The sequence below is a fragment of the Leptonotus elevatus genome, chromosome 3 (assembly GCF_054856555.1).
Source record: "Leptonotus elevatus isolate MCC_2025b chromosome 3, RoL_Lele_1.0, whole genome shotgun sequence".
Taxonomy (NCBI): Eukaryota; Metazoa; Chordata; class Actinopteri; order Syngnathiformes; family Syngnathidae; genus Leptonotus; species Leptonotus elevatus.
In genome coordinates, this window is record NC_141241.1 from 28,348,013 (window position 1) to 28,367,643 (window position 19,631).

The 19,631-nt window shown below is 42.1% G+C and overlaps 1 protein-coding gene across 1 annotated transcript in view; it reads right to left on the reverse strand.

Annotated features, from left to right (window-relative positions):
* The window catches only part of txlng (taxilin gamma), a 44,839-nt gene extending 25,988 nt beyond the window's left edge, over positions 1 to 18,851 (reverse strand). The window contains exons 1-5 of the mRNA XM_086071654.1: positions 18,782 to 18,851; positions 15,382 to 15,483; positions 6,543 to 6,690; positions 5,408 to 5,499; positions 3,254 to 3,424 (exon numbers count right to left, since the gene is read on the reverse strand). Of these exons, the coding sequence (XP_085927780.1) occupies positions 3,254 to 3,424; positions 5,408 to 5,499; positions 6,543 to 6,690; positions 15,382 to 15,474 (504 nt within the window). The 5' untranslated portion in view covers positions 15,475 to 15,483; positions 18,782 to 18,851. The remainder of the gene's footprint in view (positions 1 to 3,253; positions 3,425 to 5,407; positions 5,500 to 6,542; positions 6,691 to 15,381; positions 15,484 to 18,781) is intronic.
* Between the last annotated feature and the right edge of the window lie 780 nt (positions 18,852 to 19,631).

Genomic DNA, 19,631 nt, shown 5'->3' on the forward strand with positions numbered 1-19,631 from the left:
GTTGGAGAGAGGCCGAATGAAATACTAGCACCACAGCCAGCCAGGTTATCTAGTCCAGGGGGCATAACACGAGCAAAAAAACACTAGATAAAAACTGCAAGCTCTGCTGTCTGTACACATATACAGTATTTTAATAGCGGTGAATTCCCAATTAAGTTTTTGTCATTGACATATTCTCTGTTTCTGCTTCGGACAATGGCGGAAGTATTAAATACTGAGTGAAACGTGGTCCATCTCTGTTTTTCAACAGAGGAGACGGAGGGAGAATAACCTTACACTCAAGTACACAGCGCAACAAAAACACTTGAATTGAAAGTGTCTAGTTTTGGTGCTTCTTTGGAGAAAATACATCCGTACTTGGGTCTGAAAAGTCAGTAAATCTAGCAGTCATATGGAAACACTGGGCAGCAGGACTGTTCTAAGGGAATATACAATTTGATTGGTTGGCAGTGTCACGTGGGGCGCTGTGCTAGCAAGAAGCAGAGATGAAGCAGCAAAGCACTACAGCTCAATGTTGCCCATTAAAGGCAGCTGAAAACAGACACAAGTCGGTTTATATCCTGTTTGCGTTCACCCACAAGGCAGAAAGAAGAAAAATATTTTTCCAGGACAGCTCAAGCTTTTCCAAGACATTTTACCTTTTTTTCAAATTCCGCATTTTCCATGACTGGAAAATTCGTCATTAATTTTGGTTTTCCACGATGCATGGAAACCCTGACTTCCCAGTCTTTGTCCTGGGTCATCCCTGGGGCCTCCTGCCGGTGGGACATGCCAGGAACATCTCTCAAGGGAGGTGCCTAGGAGGTATCCTACCCAGACGCCTGAGCCACCTCAGCTGGCTCCTCTCAACATGGAGGAACAGTGCCTACACTCTTGAGTACATCCCGGATGACCCAGCTTCTAACCCTATCTTGAAAGGAGGGCTGTGACCGTTGGCGAGGGCAGTACGCAGATCCGATCGACTGGTAAATCAAGAGCTTTGCCTTTCGGCTCAGCTCTTTCTTAACGACAACAAACCGGTACAGAGTCCGAATCTGTCTATCTCCCGCTCCATCCTGCCCTCACTCATGAAAAAGACCCCAAAATACTTGAACTCATCCACTTAGGGTAGGATCTCATCTGCGACCTGGAGAGGGAACTCCACACTTTTCTGATTGAGGCCCATGGTCTCAGATTTGGAGGTGCTGATTTTCATCCCAACTGCTCACACACTGTTGCGAACCACTCCAGTAACAGTTGGAGATCGCGGCTTGAAGAAGCCAACAGCATCACATCATCTGCAAAAAGCAGAGATGCAATGCTGAGGCCACCAAACGGAATCGTCCTCAACGCCTCAGCTGTGCCTAGAAATTCTATTTCTAAATTGGTGAAAAAGGGCTGCCTTGGGAGAGTCCAACCCTCATTGGAAACAAATCAGACTTACTGCTAGCAATCCGGACCCAACTCTGACATTGGCTCTTTACCCCGTACTCCCGGAGCACCCTCACACAGATGTCCTCGAGGGACACGGTCGAACAGCTTCTCCAAGTCCAGAGTCCAAGAGTTAAACAGTTCAGGACAGAGCACCTTCTGTTTGAACCCACCCAAATTTCAAGTGAGCAAAAGTATTGAAGTAGACATTATAAAATTAAGTTAAAGTGACAATTCTGAATAACATTTGGTGGCATTAGCCTTACTTGCAATAACTGCATCAAGTCTACAACCAGACATTGCATTGTTAATTTGAAATGCTTTTCAAGGCCTTTACTGATTTATGTAATGTAGGAAAATACTTTTAAATTCATGTGATCAGTATTACATACTGTATGTAAGTGCCAATGTTCAGCAGTCCCTTTATTATAAAGAGGTAAAATACATTTACAGATTGATGTGATAATACTTATATTTTGATACATTTTCAGCCATATCGCCCAGCCCTACTAAGCACATTGTGTGAATGCTGAAATGTTATTCAGATTCTTTATTATTATTTTTTTTATCTCCTCACTTATTTGTCCTCATTCAACTTCCACACACAACATCCAATTTTTAGTTTCAATTTCAACTTAAAAAATTCACGCCAACCGGGACCTTACTTTTCTCATTCCACTTATGTATAGTTTTTGCACAATTTAACATTTAATATCAAATGTTCCCAATTCATTTTCAATGGGACAGTAATTCAACTTTTTGTAAGTCCTACTTTTCCACGCCCACTCATTTACATACAACTGATCATCATTCTCAGGTGTTAGATCCAGTGGCACAGTTGGTAAAGTACATTGTCCAGTAACCAGGAGGTTGTGGGTTCGAATCCCACCTCCGACTGTACATTGCAAATGTATCCATGGCCGTTCCACTAAGTGATATACATGTTTACCAACTCACTATCATATCGGGAAATGCATGATACACCTAGGTGATTTTCTTTCAGTATTATACCACATTATTCAATATAAATATGTTTTGTACCATGACAAAAAGTCAGTTAGCTAAGTGGTTAAGCACTTGCCTTGCACCACAGAGGCATTTGAGAGGGTTACAATATCACAGATACTTCCAAACCCACAATACTGCTGTGGTTAAAGCATATGCCTACTGCGTGAAAGATCGCTGTTCAAATCCCACTTGGAGCACAGTCCTAGTTCAACTTCATGTAATAATCATTGTCTAATTATTTAACACCCATTTCTCATTCCTAAAATTCCCAGTTTTAGTGTTATTCAACCCACTAAATCCCCATTTATTTTCAATGATACATTCACTGGCATTCAGCAAAACATTCTTCAATACCATTTCACAACATTGGATATACAATAAGTCTATTGTGATTTAGGTGAAGCATTTGAAGTAAACTGGAAAGCATGGTTCAAATCCAAGCTTAGACTGATTGCAGTTCGACTTCTGTTATATTATCATTTAACTACAATTAATAATTTGTCATTTTCACATCATTCATCTTTCAATATACTTTATAAGCATTCCAAAGGCATTCCACACGGATTCAAATATTAGTATTCAGGTTTCAGCATTAACTCGACTTGACTTTTTCATAGTTGCGTTGACCTCTTATTAATGGGTAAATATAATATTATAAAATAAAATTACCTAAATTCTGCCTTTTTTTCCTTATTTTGAATAGCAAAAAAAAACAATAATTACAGTTATTGACTGATTTTAAATACTTATATCGTGATACACTTTTCAAGCATACCACCCAGCCCTATGAATAATAAATGTCGTTTGGCATTTATAATTGTAGTCTGTTGTAAACCTTCAAAGTCTTGTTGTGTCTTTGGAGCTCCCTACAGAGGCTCTCCAATTTGCTGCGGGCCAGGATAGCTTTGCTGTGCTCCCCCTGCAGGTGGATCTTCTCTTTTACGATTTGAGACTGCTTTTTCTGCAGGGCTTTCAGACGCTTCTGCATACAACGGCTCTCCTCCAACTGAATGCACAATACAAGGAAACATCCAATTATTATTCTAGTTACTGCAGCATTCCATGTTGGTACAATAACAAGTTACCTTATCTCCGCACAAAGTATAAGGTCAGGAGTGGTATTATTTTTTAAAGTTGCTAGCAAGATATTACTGTCCTACAACAAACCTTCCATCCTCCTTTTGCTATGCAGTGTGTGATTCTTTATATGTTCCTTGTTCTCCTGAGTTTGTAGAAGGCGAGTATCTAATATGGTTTCTTTTTCGCCTTGCTAAGAAAAACTTCCTGTGTGAAGGAAAATAAATTCACCATGTACGTGTGTTGCTTATTTTGTGCTTTTTTTTCCTTCCAGCTGCCGTCCTATGTTGGAGCACATGGCTGGAAGTGTCTGTCTAATGGCGGATGGGTACCGCGTAAGTACAGTAGAAGAAAATGTTTACCTTCGATTAACGCCTCTGATATTTGAACACTCACACGGACGTCGGACGATAGTGTGTGCCCACTTGAGCCCTGACAAATTAGAATGCATGCGTGCAAAGTTGTCAAGCAGTCAAATACTAAGAGGATAAATTAGGCTGTATGTTTCCTGAATTAACCCAAAAACAGACAAAAATACTTTACTACTCCACAATTAATCGATGAGACACCACCAAGTTAATGCTGCTAGCGCTTATCGGTTATTGAAATAGAAAGATGTGCATCATAAGCATGCAATATCTTACCTTTCCTACTCATTAGTGTGTGTGATGTTGTGTCGTCAGATCGGAATCTTTCATTTTTAGACATTTAAGTTTTATTTATTTATCCATCGATAAGTTGAGTGACTAAGATCGGGAGCAGTGATATGTAGGAAGTGGTAAAGCTACTATCGCTATTTGATTGCATTATTATTGTAATCTGCACTTTAGTTTGTATATATACTTATGTTTATACTACACCTGTGTGGCAGAATTATTATTATTAATATTATTGTCATCAAGTATTTATTAAGTTTATATCTGTAATTGTAGTAAATAAACTGTATTTTTATATTAATGCTTCATTAGCCTTTACCTTACTGTGCTATAATACATGATAGATCTGATATTGTTTGTTAATAAAGATTAATTAGTTGTTAAAAATTACATTGGAAAAGGACCTTGAAAAAAAAGATCACTATAAATTCAATCACAATCGCAATTTTGATTGGGGGAGGGGGGTCCTAATTAGATTATTTTCCATAATCGTCCAACCCTGCAAAATAATAACAATAAAAACAAAAAGTATTGCATTATATTTCCCTTTCCAGTATTCATACACCAAGATCACATGTTGATGGCATTGGTATCTGTGTACTTGCACAAGATGTCTAAAGTGTTGTCAAACTGTGTTCTCCACAGTCAACATGTATAAGACAAATGTGCAGTTACGTGTTTTTAAACAATTGTGTGTTTCAATGACAATTTTATTCCATTACTTGGCACTCCATTCTTTTACTGATGAGAAACAAAGAGTCACGTTTTTGTTATTTAATATTTTTTTTTAAAAGTCTTGAAAGCATTGGGTAAGGAATGAAATAATGAAAGATGATTTAAAAACTGCACATTTTTGGAAGCAGGTATAAGTGATGCATGCAGGTGCAATTATTGCAAAGGACTTATTTTACTTTCATATTGCTAATTTCAATATACAATATAAAGGCAATGCCTTGATCACACCATAGACTTACGATTATATACATGTCATGAAAAAAATTATATTGCAATTGGCAGTATCGTATTACAATTTACTCTGCAACTAACAACCCTAAAGTTCTTTTGAGACTGCACAGCAAAAGGACCAACTTTTTTGCACGCTATTAAATAGCCATATCCAAATTCTAATTCTGTTTAGTTTGTAGTCTTTGGACAAGTTTTATATTTTTCAATACATAATAAAATTTATATTTAGACTCAAGATTTAACAGATAATTTGACAATTTGAAAATCTCTATCCGAAATAGCAATCTTACCAAGTCTGCATATTTTTTGCACAGAGCAGCCAATTTTTCTTCAGGTGTGGCTAAGGAATTCAAGGCCTGCATAAGTAACACAACCTCCTTCCCTGAAATGAAAATAAAAACACAAAGAACTAAAGTATCTCACAAAAATGTTCACGCTCCCCCATATTACAGAAAACACTGTGTTATATCTTATCCTGGATAATAGTAAAACCATAACTTGGTTGGATATAGCTTGGAACAGTGGTCCCCAACCACCTGCCATTAGGTACTCATGGAACTCAACTCCCCCAGAGTATGAGGGGTTGAGTATGAGCTTTATTGGTCCACTGTGACTTTATGGTGTGTGTTTGGTTTTTTTTGTAAGCAATTTTATCGGTCAGATGTGATGAGACTGTGAGTGCATCTGTGGGGTATATACCACGGAGGAGGCGGGACTTCCGACTTCCGTAAGTCACACACCTACGCCGTTTCCGGTTACTGTTGCGCCATAAAAGGCTGTGTACCAATATGCGCACTTCCACCCTTGTGCCCCTCAATTGCGGGTTACCGTTAATGGGTGCGAGTGTATAGAATGTCTCAGTTCTCCAAGTATGTTTCAGAGTGCTTCGGAGAACTGAGACCACCTACACACTCACACTCATCAACGAGAACGCGCAATCAAGGGGCACAAGGGTGGAAGGGCCAGTATTGGGACGCGGCCTATATGTCGCAACTGTAAGCGGAAACAGCGTAGGTGTGTGACCTACGGATGTCGGAGGTATCTACTCCATTGGCAGTTTGAAGCTCATCTGTAAAAAAAATCATAAATAAATCATGTTACATGGAGAGCTGCAGGGTTCAAAACGTGGGAAAAAAGTAGCTGCTTATAGTTCGGAAAGTATAGTAAAAACTTCCGTTTTACTGTCCAACCATGATAAAAAAAATTATTTGAATTTACAAGGATGAGCAATAAAAGATGCTCAATAAAACAAAAACTGCATTACTGTGAATAGATATTAAATATAATAACTTAAAGCATTTCTTTATCACAGGGAGCAAAGGTACAGCAGATTAATTTATTGAAACAGAAGACAAAAACATAAAGTAATGTACAGTATAATAAATAAAATCTAGTCTGAAAATGGTTAAATTTCAGAGTTCGTACCAAATGCATCATCTTCAGCAGATTTTGATTCTCCTCCAGGATCCAGCTCTGCCTCCCTCAAGTCACTTGGGCTGTCCTCTCTGCCAGGAGTCTCGCCTCTTTCTTCTTCATTGCAGCACAACTCGAAACCAAACTCTGCAACCTCCTCCTGACAAGAGACATATGCAAACAAGGAAGTTAAAAGTGGAGAACTATAGAGTTTTTTTTAAACCCACAGAGTAGTAATATGAATATTAGAGGGATACTTGACTCATTGAGCCATTTTCAACAGTAACGGAAAGCGTAGAAGAAGAATCAGCGAAGAAGACGAACCACTGATCTGAATATCCGATAGGCCAAGACTTTTGAAGCCACAAGGCCACCATATTACTCCTCCCAAGAAACGTTTCTCTTACGAAGGTATATATATATATATACATATATATATATATATATATATATATATATATATTAGTGGTGTTAGAAAAAATCGATTCGGCAATATAATAGCGCGCAATTCTCGAATCGAATTTTTTTTTTTATGGGAATATTCAACATAAGGTCTTACTTAGGGTTAGGATTCACACATTAAGCATGGTAGAATGTTATATTAATGAAACATTAAGCCTTAATATTTTATTTCAGTGCTGTTCAAACATGAAACAGACTGCAACCTGTTTGTTAAATGCAGTGGCTCAGTTATAAGCCTGAATTTTCAGATACATTTTCATACAAATCTTACAGTGTACATGTACAAGTTTACTGATTAGTATTTTCAAAATTTGAGCAAAAAAATAATTTCCATACACATCTTACAGTGTACATGTACAAGTTTACTGATCGGTATTTTCAAAATTTGAGCATAAACTGCCCGCTTCAGGTCCCACCACAGTATTTTGAAAGAATTTAATTCAGGATTTTGACTGGGCACATCCAGAACATGAATCTTGTTGTTCTTCAGACATTCCTTGGTTGTATTGCTGGATTGCTTTCTATTGTCATGTTGCATGATACATCGTCTACCAGGCTGTAACTTCACAAAGGATGACTTCAGGTGATTCCAGGATTTCACAATATTCCTCTGAATTCATGATTCCTTGGATTATGTGGAGTTGTCTAAATCCTGACGATGAAAAGACTGCCCAGAATTTAACAATCTTATGACCCTGCTTCAGTGTGGGGAGTGGGTTATTTTCAGATCAGTGAGACGAGCACAGGAGAAGTGACAATGGCGGGTGATTACAGTACAACATCACGCAAAATATTTTGCTGTAAAAGCTATGGAGGTTGCGCAAAACGACTACGACACGCCTATCCGCCATTGTTGACAGACTGTTCGCGCGCAGTCACGCGATAATTGGAGCATACGTCATCAAACTGGAGGAGTATCCTGCATATGGTGTCTACATTGGAACGTATGGGGCGTGTTTTGAAATCTTTTCACTCTGGAGCCCGGTTCCAAGCTCCGAAACGGCACCACCGTGTGGACAAACTACCAAAACAGTAAGAAACTTGTGCGGATACATTGAAAGCTTTTGTGTGGACGGGGCCAAAGAGGTAGCTCCCATTTAACCGGTTTCCACACAAACTGTAGTGTCTCCGTGTGAACACTTGGTGGCACACTGAGTCGCACCCACATAATGATATACTTCATAGACAGCCGAAGAAGAAAGCCACAATGGGATTCTTTAGCGTCATGTGTTAACTTTGAATCGAAGCTGTTAATAAAATTAATAAAGACAAATCAGGATTAATTCTGAGAATGCTGCACTGATAATCAAACTCAATGTCCGCTACAAGCACAGACAGCGACCCCCACCCAATTTAAAACTATTTGCGGCAATCTGCCGTAATCCGAACGCAACAAGATAGATGCTATGCTAACGGCTACAAACTACTCGCCTGCCCGAATTAAATTGACTACAATACAAACGCACCCCCTCACTTTTGGTGTGGACGTTTTTCAGCACGCAGACAGTAGAATTCAACAACGTAACAGGCACAATTTTTTTTCTGCAGACAGTTCTCGGAATGGACAGAGCTTATATAAGAATTTAAAGCAACCATAAGGAACTTTTAGTTTATGTTGATTATGGCGGCACCATATGGACAAAAGCGGTAATGTTATGCCTGAAGGAAGACCACATTTCCCATGAGGACAAGCGCATTGTGTGTTTTTTGTGCTCACGCCAGCGAGTGAAAGCTGGGCCAATGTTGAACCTTGACTGTCCTTTTATCCGGGTCGCTTCCCTTTTTCTTTTTTGTCTCCTCAGACTAGTGTTGTCATGATACCGAAATTTTGACTTCGATACTATACCTGCATAAAATACCTCGATACCGGTACTGAAATGGTACCGTGACAAAAATCTAAAACATCAACAAAAGCAGCTAAATTAAAGCTGACAAAAGAACTTTAAATTATTTGTACTTATTAATTCAAATTGTGGGATGTATACATGTTAATCTATGTACATAATGTATATATTTATGTTTATACTGTATGTGCTTTCACATTGCATGCCATATTATTGAAGTACTGTATTTGACTGCATTTGATGTCAACCGTTGAAGCTCCAATGACTCAATGTAACGTTGCTTGAGTGTGCGTGCATGTCTCTGCTCTTCTCCATTCCACTCCTAATTAGTCGAATGCGTAATCTAATACTACAAACTGAGAACAAAATAATTCACACTCCACTTATTTTTAAGGGAAGTGTCAAAAATGCGTCACAACCTGTGTCTGTTGCTCTGTCAGTCGTCTGAGCTTTTTCTATGCATAACTGTGATTTACTATTGTGTGTCTGTTCATTGAACGCACCTTGAGCCCACTGCAGGAATGATTGCTGCTTTTTCTTCTGCTTCTCCGTGAAAAACATTTGCTTTTGTTACAAAACGTTTCTAAACCTGAAAATTGAAATGTGTGTTCTTAATGTGTTTATTGACAACATGCGTAGGCAATGCCAATGCTGTCGCGTGGCTTCCACTCTGCTTGCGCGCTCCCGTGGAGCCTTAATTAGTGCGTCATACTTCTCAACGAGGAGTGGACGGCAAGCGAGCGCTTCAGTGCATCAAGCCATCTTCCTGCGCCCTCTCGCACACACGCTGAAAGAGGCGTGTCGCTTACTTAAGGCGTTTTCCACATATCGGTAGACAGGCGGCCATGCGTGTATGTGTACCTGCCTTTAAAACAGAGTGGGCGCGCTGTCTCGTATTTTTTTTTTTTTTAAGTACCGGTACTAAGAAAAAATGACACCAAGCCGTTTTTGACGACAAAACATCGAGGTACGGTACTGGTACCGGTATCGGTATTCCGTGCAACACTACCTCAGACAAAACTTTTCAGTTGTTTTTCAGTTTCTGTCAGGATAGCAGCAATCATGCGTCAACATTCAAATTGACTTCCGTCTTTGTAACAAATGGGTAAAGGCGAAGTGACGTATGCCATAAAGCAGTCAACACATTTGTAGTTTTTATTTTGGCAGTGTTCCTACCATCCTCCTCAAAGTTGCTTAGTGCCAGTAAAAATTATACAGATTCCCTCAGGCTATGGAAAAGGTACCATTCTACTAGTTTTAAGTCAATGTTTCATCAGAAGAGTTATGAAAATATTTTATTAATGTTAAAAAGTTCCTTAGTGCTACTTTAAGACTTGGGTAAATTAAATTTTAGACCTGGGATGAAAAGATGGGTGTTTTTAAAGACATTTAAGGCATCAAATTTAAGTTTTGGAATTTTTGACTTTTGAAGACCCCGTGGGGACCCTGCATCTAATGCTTAAATTAGGTCTATATTTATTCCACAAATCCATAATTGTAGGTGCCAGGATTGCCTTTAATCCAGTCTGTTTAACAGTTGAGGTTGCTTGTTAGCGCAGTACTGGCCTCAATTAAATTAATAATAACATTTAGACGTAACTGATCTAAATGATTCTGAGATTATAACATTTTTCTGTCTGGTCCAACAGAAAAATTTATGAATCAGCACACCCTATTCGCTGGTGTACTGAGTCTGTTAGGTGTCTCAATATTCTGTAATGTTATCCAAAAAAGAAGAGAAGTTTGCATCTTGTGATGTGTATGCATCAATTTATATCAATTAAAGATGCATCAACAACAACCAAATTGTGAGGTGTCCAAAGATTCACATCCCTAGCAACAGCTGACACCTGACAGGGCAGAGTGAGAGGGGCGGATTACCGCATTACAAATAAACTATAAACTGGTCGGTAATTCGCTGCGAATTACCGACCAGAGAAGAATTCAATGTAATTTATTAGCTTGAGGTAACTTGACGTAGATTTTACAAGTTACAACAGTAAGCTCTGCAGTCACGTGTCATTTGTTTACAATGCCACGGTTCCCGGAAATGCCTGCCCTGCTAAAAAAAATCTTAGAGGAAACACTGGAATATCATGAATTATTAATAACATGTAATATTACTTTATTAAAAGTAATCAGAACAAATTTGTTATTTTAGAACTGTGTATCGAACTGGCAGCTTATCACAATCAGTACCATGGAGATGCTCTCTGTTACAAAAAGGTTGGTGACCCTTGCTTTGTATGAATAGAACACAAAATCATATAGACATTTAGCACCAACATCACATGATCACGTGACTGCCCCATGGCGGACGGCAAAAGGGAATGACAGTTGAATTAAAGTGGACAGGACGCAGAGCGACTTAGGGATTTAGTGACTGTTATTTTACTAATTAAAAGTTATTATTGCCCATCGAGTCATGGAATCTACTACTTCAAATGAAGTTCGCCTGTTGGTGGCATATTTTGTCGGGGCTCATACAGCGCAATATTTACATAAGTAGGAGATCGGTAATTTGGAAACTGACCCTTACCTTCTGTCGCCTGCTGTTTTTACAGAGTTTATCAAATCGCCGACTTTGCCAGAATCCACACCGCACGACCTATATCATCATGTAGTTCATGCCGTATCTTCCTTACACCGGCGCTGATTTAAAAAGTTGTCGCTGGCTGGATCTTTTTACACATTCCGTTTGATATTGAGATGCAGAGTTAAAAACTCCAAGCACGAATACCTAATCCCTCACTATTAAACACTCAAATGCACTTAATAGTTTTGAATAGGGGTGTGAATTGCCTAGTATCTGGCGATTCGATTCGTATCACAATTCATAGGTCACGATTCGATACCGATTAATCCCGATACGAATCTATAAATTGTTTATTGCTATTTTTTTACTCAAATTTAGAAAATACTAATATGTAAACTTGTACATGTACACTGTAAGATTTATCTGAAAATTCAGGCAGAGCCAATGCATTTAACAAACAGGTTGCAGTCTGTTTCATGTCTGAACAGCACTGAAATAAAATATTAAGGCTTAATGTTCCATTAATATAAAAATTTCCATGCTTAATGTGTGAATCATAACCCTAATTAAGACGTTTTGTTGAATATTTCCATAAAAAATGTATGTTTAAAAATCGATTTGGCCGCATACCGAATGGCTCAAATGACCCCAATGATGAACACAAACTTTGGATTTTCGTTTCCCTTGCCCGGACGCGGGTCACCGGGGCCCCCCTCTGGAGCTAGGCCTGGAGGTGGGGCTCGAAAGCGAGCGTGTGGTGGCCGGGCCTACACCCATGGGGCCCGGCCGGGCACAGCCCGAAAAGGCAACGTGGGTCCCCCTTCCCATGGGCTCACCACCGGTGGAAGGGGCCAAAGGGGTCAGGTGCGCAGTGAGTTGGGTGGCAGTCAGAGGCGGGGGCCTTGGCGGTCCGACCCTCGGCTACTGAAGCTAGTTCTGGGCACATGGAATGTCACCTCTCTGACAGGGAAGGAGCTCGAGCTGATGTGCGAGGCTGAGAAGTTCCGACTAGATATAGTCGGACTCACCTCCACACACGGCTTGGGTTCTGGTACCAATCCTCTCGAGAGGGGCTGGACCCTCTTCCACTCTGGAGTTGCCCACGGTGAGAGGCGCAGAGCAGGTGTGGGCATACTCATTGACCCCCGGCTAGGCGCCTGTGCATTGGGGTTTACCCCGGTGAACGAGAGGGTAGCCGCCCTCCGCCTACGGGTGGGGGGACGGGTCCTGACTGTTGTTTGTGCTTAACAGCAGCTCAGAGTACCCACCCTTTCTGGAGTCCTTGGAGGGTGTGCTGGAGAGCGCTCCCCCCGGGGACTTCCTCGTTCTGGTGGGGGACTAATGACAGTGAGACCTGGAGGGGCGTGATTGGGAGGAACGGCTCCCCCGATCAAAACCAGAGCGGTGTTTTGTTGTTGGACTTCTGTGCTCGTCACGGACTGACCATAACGAACACTATGTTCGTGCACAAGGGTGTCCATATGTGCGCTTGGCACCAGGTCACCCTAGGCCGCAGTTCGATGATCGACTTTGTAGTCGTGTCATCGGATTTGCGGCCGTATGTGTTGGACACTCGGGTTAAGAGAGGGGCGGAGCTGTCAACTGATCACCACCTGGTGGTGTGTTGGCTCCGATGGCGGGGTAAGATGCTGGTCCGACCAGGCAGGCCCAAACGTATTGTAAGGGTCTGCTGGGAACGTCTGGCAGAATCCCCTGTCAGAAAGAGTTTCAACGCCCACCTCCGGCAGAGCTTCTCCATTGTCCCGGGGGAGGTGGGGGACGTTGAGTCCGAGTGGACCATGTTCCGTGCTTCCATTGATGAAGCGGCCAATCGGAGCTGTGGCCGTAAGGTGGTTGGTGCCTGTCGGGGCGGCAATCCTCGAACCCGCTGGTGGACACCAGCGGTAAGGTATGCCGTCAAGCTGAAGAAGGAGTCCTGTTGGGCCTTTTTGGCCTGTGGGACTCCAGAGGCTGCTGACAGGTACCGGCTGGCCAAGCGGAATGCGGCTTCGGTGGTCGCTGAGGCAAAAACTCGGACATGGGAGGAGTTCGGTGAGGCCATGGAGAACGACTTCCGGACAGCTTTGCGGAAATTCTGGTCCACCATCCGGCGTCTCAGGAGAGGAAAGCAGTGCGCCATTAACACTGTGTATAGTGGAGATGGGGTGCTGTTGACCTCGACTTGGGACGTCGTGAATCGGCGGGGAGAATACTTCGAAGACCTCCTCAATTCCACCAACACGCCTTCCTTTGAGGAAGCAGGGTCTGGGGACTCTGAGGTGGGCCCCCCTATCTCTGGGGTCGAAGTCACTGAAGTAGTTGGAAAGCTTCTCGGTGAACCTCAGCAGGATCCTTGAGGGTGCGTGGGAGTTCGCCCAACCAGTCCACATGTGCTTTGTGGATTTGGAGAAGGCGTTTGACCGTGTCCCTCGGGGAGTCCTGTGGGGGGTGCTTCGGGAGTATGGGGTACCGGGCCCCCTGATAAGGGCTATTCGGTCCCTGTACGACCGATCTCAGAGTTTGGTCCGCATTGCCGGCAGTAAGTCGAATTAGTTTCCTGTGAGGGATGGACTCCGCCAAGGTTGCCCTTTGTCACCGATTCTGTTCGTAACTTTTATGGACAGAATTTCTAGGCGCAGCCGGAGTGTTGAGGGGGTCCGGTTTGGTGGCCTCAACATTGCATCTCTGCTTTTTGCAGATGATGTGGTGCTGTTGGCTTCTTCAAGCCGTGATCTCCAGCTCTCACTGGAGCGGTTCGCAGCCGAGTGTGAAGCGGTTGGGATGAGGATCAGCACCTCCAAATCCGAGACCATGGTCCTGAGTCGGAAAAGGGTGGAGTGCCCTCTGCGGGTCGGGGATGAGATCTTGCCCCAAGTGGAGGAGTTCAAGTATCTTGGGGTCTTGTTCACGAGTGATGGTAGGTTAGAGCGGGAGATCGACAGACGGATCGGTGCAGCGTCTGCAGTGATGCGGACGCTGTATCGGTCCGTTGTGGTGAAGAAGGAGCTGAGCCGAAAGGCAAAGCTCTCGATTTACCGGTCGATCTACGTTCCTGCCGAGCTGTGGGTCGTGACCGAAAGAACAAGATCCCGGATACAAGCGGCCGAAATGAGTTTCCTCCGCAGGGTAGCCGGGCTCTCCCTTAGAGATAGGGTGAGAAGCTCGGTCATTCGGGAGGGACTCAGCGTCGAGCCGCTACTCCTCCACGTTGAGAGGAACCAGTTGAGGTGGCTCGGGCATCTGGTTCGGATGCCTCCTGGGCGCCTCCCTGGGGAGGTGTTCCGGGCATGTCCTACCGGCGGGAGGCCCCGGGGACGACCCAGGACACGTTGGAGAGACTACGTCTCACGGCTGGCTTGGGCCTTGGGATCCCGTCGGAGGAGCTGGCTGAAGTGGCTGGGGAGAGGGAAGTCTGGGCTTCCCTGCTAAAGCTGCTGCCCCCGCGACCCGACCCCGGATAAGCGGAATTGAAGACGGAACGAATCGATTCGAGAATTGCACGCTTTAATATCGCGATATATTGCCGAATCGATTTTTTCTAACACAGCTAGTTTTTATCTAGCTAGTGTATGTTTGAAGTTAAATTATATGAACATTGACCTACTAACCTTGTAAAAAATTATCGCTGCAAATCCGCGAATACTTTGAGGGCTGCCAGGAGTCCTTTTGATTGATTATTGCTACTCATTGACATATTTTATCTTCATTAGTAGGTATGCAATAAAAAGCTGTTTGGTTTACACCCTTGTCTATTTGTACAACCAGCCGCACAGCAGGATATATTTTAGAAGATAATCGATTAGATACAGGACTATATGCCGTACGAGTTTCAATGGTCTCATAAGAGGCAAGTGGTTCTTTTGCCATCCAGCGTGGTCCTATGAGGGCTGTGACAAAAGGTCTATGGAAGACAGTTGTGGTAAGCATGACAACCGGCCCTTGACAACCGTTCCAGTTTCCCCTATGGAAAATTATTTGCAACCCCCTGAAATAATGCTTTTGCCAGTACCTCAAAATGGCTGTCTTGTTCAGTTGGTGAGTCATTTCCCTCCACAATTCTTCTGGTCGCCACATCAATCTGACAAACTCCTGCTGTCTCCATTAGGTCAACCTAGACAGACAAAGGGAACAAGGCTTGTAAGAGATAAATGCTACTCAAAAGGAAGACATTAAGTAAACAACTAATCAGCACAGTCAGAAACCCAATTTGGCAATACCGTGTTCTCTGTGACCATAACGGATTGTCATTTGTGACCATAGCTATGGGTATTGCAGGTTTCCCTCGCTTTTTTGTTGGTTTTCTTGCTATTTTTCTTCCTTCTAAGACTGCATTCACACTGCAGCTCAATTCCGATTTTGTCACAAGTGTCTGATTTTTTTCATGCAGTGTGAACGGTACAATTTCGATTTTTTCACACCAGACCTGGGCCTCTTTTGTATGTGGATATAAATCGGGTATGTATGCGATGCATCTGCACGGTGAACGCTCATCCGCACGCATCCGATTCAAGCGCCATCAAAAGCCTGATATGCGCTCTGCACGGGCAGGAGAGGGTGCTTGGAAGGGAGACTATAGACACCTCTGTGAATATACAAAGCTGTTTTGAATAACAGTGTTAACTTTTTATTTGTTTTTAATTTAAATCACACTTGAAACATGAAGCATAAAGTTGACATTTGTGGCGACACTAGAAATTCAGCCCTTCATCACACACGTCAATGACGCGACGTCATCTTCAATGAAATGTAGATATCGAGGAGTCTCCCCTCATTTCCCCAAAATATTTCTACCTCTTCCAACCTTGCTACTCTGGCGTTATGAGATGAAAAAAATGAGTTTGATGGGTTTCTGCTCTGATTGTAAACACTGAAGCTCGAGGAAGCCGAGGAAAGCAGCCAAACATGAGCGAGCATGAAAACAGTCCACCAATCGGGACCTGGCGTTTGCACATCTTAATTTGCATAATTCATGCAAACAAGACACATGAATCCAACTCCTAACACGTCCGCGAAAGGAGTCCACCAGCCTACCAATCAGTAGCGCGCGTTGGCACAGCTAAATTTGCATTCGGCACTGAAGGTCGCTTGCCTCAGTGCCTTGGCTGGCAGTAAAACATTGCAAGTCTGGTCAATTCCAACGTGACGTTGTTTTGGGTGTACGTCACTCGACGTGTGCTCTTTGCGCATGTGAGTCGCATCATGGGCGCGTTGCATTCACATTAGATGTCGCAATTGTTTTTGTAATGTGAACAGTACATAAAAAGATCGGATTTAACAAAAAATCTGATTTTTGTTTGGGTGGTTGGCTGGCAATTGTGTCACATGACTATAACAGCTCATGCCCCTAAATCCCAGTTCCTTTCAAAAAAAAAATTCCGGTTACTTTTCAGAATAAAATATTCACCAGATCCTATTTCGCAATCATGTCAGCAAAACGTCATAATCCTTAACGCTTAATTCACTGCAGCAAAAATGGACGAGGAGAGATTTATAATAGAGGTGGATTATATGACACGGCACATCTTTTTTTATTTGGACAACCTAAAAATGGATGCGAATGAAACATCATAGCAGAAGCTGTGGGAGTGGATGGTGCGGTTCAATCAAAGTCCACCTCTCTTTCTGCTTCTCTATTGAGCACACTTTCTGTGTGTTTGTCATTGTTTGTAATGCCACATTATCGCGCGCGATCACGCGAGATACGGCGGGAAGTTGTCTGCGACGGAGCTGCCGGACCGCAGCTGTGCGCAACCAGTGAGTTTTGTCCATAAAATTGACGTGTCTGGAGCACGCAGTCAAGACGGAGCGGAGCCGTTACGCACACGATGTAATCCTGGGGTCAAATTTATTAAGTGTAGAAAGTGTTGAGAAGAAAAGGAACTATATGGGGTGGCTTATAATTACATTAGAGGCGTAACCTCCGCCAGCCCTCCCCAAAAATTAGAAAGAAAAAAAAGGGTCAAACTTCACTTTGCGGATTTCACTTATTGCAGGTAGTTTTTAGAATGTAACCCCACAATAAACGAGGGAAGGGAACAATGTAATACACAAATATTAGGATACAAAGTCACCCCCAGCGTTTTATTACTGGTGGGCTTTCCTTGATTTCCCCCTACCCACCAGGCTAAGCGTGCAGACCAGCTACCCCCCAATAAATGGTAGTCACCTCACTGCATGTCCCCAGCGGCCGTGTGCAGTTTCCCATCGCAGTTTACAGCCAAAATTAGCATATTATGCCCATTACGTTCGAGTGGAGCAACACATCAGTCGTAAAGTTCGCGGCTCGCAACGAGTTTCGTACGTTGTGGCGTTAACTTCTCTTACTATGCCACAAACAGCATAGTGAAATAAAAACAATGTTGAACAAAATCATTGCGGTCTGTGAGCAGCACCCACTCAAAAAGGAGCCGCAGGCGTGGAGAATGGTGAGCAAGAAAGTTGGGATATCTGGTGAGTGTTATGCTTACATCTGTTGAACTGTCAACCAAGATAACATTTAGCAGCCAAAGTAATAAACACCGGGCACCAGACTGGCTAGCGATGTTCAAAACTTTTTGTTTTCTGTCAACCCTCAGAAAGGCAGTACTTTGCGTCTTTTCAAATGCATCAATCGCGTTTACTACTTATTTCTGGAAACGTCAATAACCGCCCAATTCTTCAATAAACGTGAAGCAAAACGACTCGTTTACAACTCACGAGTTCGTAGGAGAAATTATACAGAGCGGGTTTCGACCCCTGACATCGCACTTTCAGGGCAACCGCTCTAACCAATACTTCACGAGCTAGTTTCATTCATTGGCGCAGAATACGTACTCGTAGTTTTCGCGCGGTTCACGGTAAAATAGCGCTTACATGAGAATTGCCGGTCACAGCAAAATATCGACTAAATGAACCATTTTTTGGAGCTAAAAATGTTTCTGAATGTGTTTACAAGAACTAGATTTTTTTTAATTTACTGACGTTTTTAAAAATCATATAGGGACTCTGGTGTGACGGTGTTAGCACACGAGGAATGTAAAAGTCTTGTTAGCTAGACGAATACCAACCAATCGTATATTATTCATATCCACGCCTATAAATTAAATAAATAAATAAATAAAAAAGAGTTCCGTCGCACTCTGACCTGACATTGATATCTTATTTGATGGCACCTCACTGGTTAATTAACAGATGTGTTCTTAAATCGGTATTCTACCTGATCTTATCGTGGGTTAGCTTTTGTTAGCGGTGCCAATCCTATGCTAACAGCTAACTCCAGAAGTGAACTTCGGTAAATATCACGTGTAACGATCACTTCAACAGCAACTAATTCTAACTCAAAGTGGCTGACAAAACGGTGTTAGCTGTTAGATCGTCCAAATGTAAATGGTAAAAAAAAAAAACGTTTATCAAATATCTGGGGTATTTACCTGTTTCAATGTGGTGCCGGTGGCGTAACTGTTATCAAGCTAGCGCCGGGAGAAAAAAGGAAACAAGTACTACGTCCGTTTATGACTTTCACAATAATGGTTACATAACATTATGTTGCTTGATCACTTGATCGGATCGTTTAAATATGTTTAAATTCCTATTTAAATCATATTGTTCTCTTTTAAAACAGTAAAATTAGCAAATAAGAAGTAAAGGGTGTCTTACTTTAACCAGGATATGTGACAAATATATTCTAATCTATACCAACACAATATTATTTTTACAGGCTGCTTTTTGTTTGCTGCATTTACTACAGTCAAATTGCTAGAACCGCAGGTTTGTGTCTTGCAATGCAAACACATCTTCCAGCGTCTTGTCTTGTTTTCCATTTCCTTCCCTTCTTCGGTGCCATCTGAACAGATTTGCAAAAGCCAGAAATAAAGAAATAAAATACTGAGCGTGAAGTAAATATATACCTTTGTCATTTTATTATTTCTTTTCACAGTAAAGGCCTACTCCCATTATAACGATGTCCAACATATTTACTTATGAAAAAACAAACATTTTATGCCAACTTTGTCTATTTAAAATAACACAAACATATTTATTTTACTTTTATTGCAGAAAGTGTAAACGATAAGAGTGAGTACTGTATTGTGCTTCACTGGTGATATAGGGTACTTTGACGTCCTTCCCCCACTGGATGTCGCTAATGTTGCTTTCACTGAAGTGTCAAAGCTCCATATAGCTATATAAGCTCCTATAATAATTTCTACCAAGAGATAAAGAGAAAGAAAGAAAAAAAAAGACAGACAAAAGCAATAGCGGGGCCTCGCAGTGGTTGCTGCT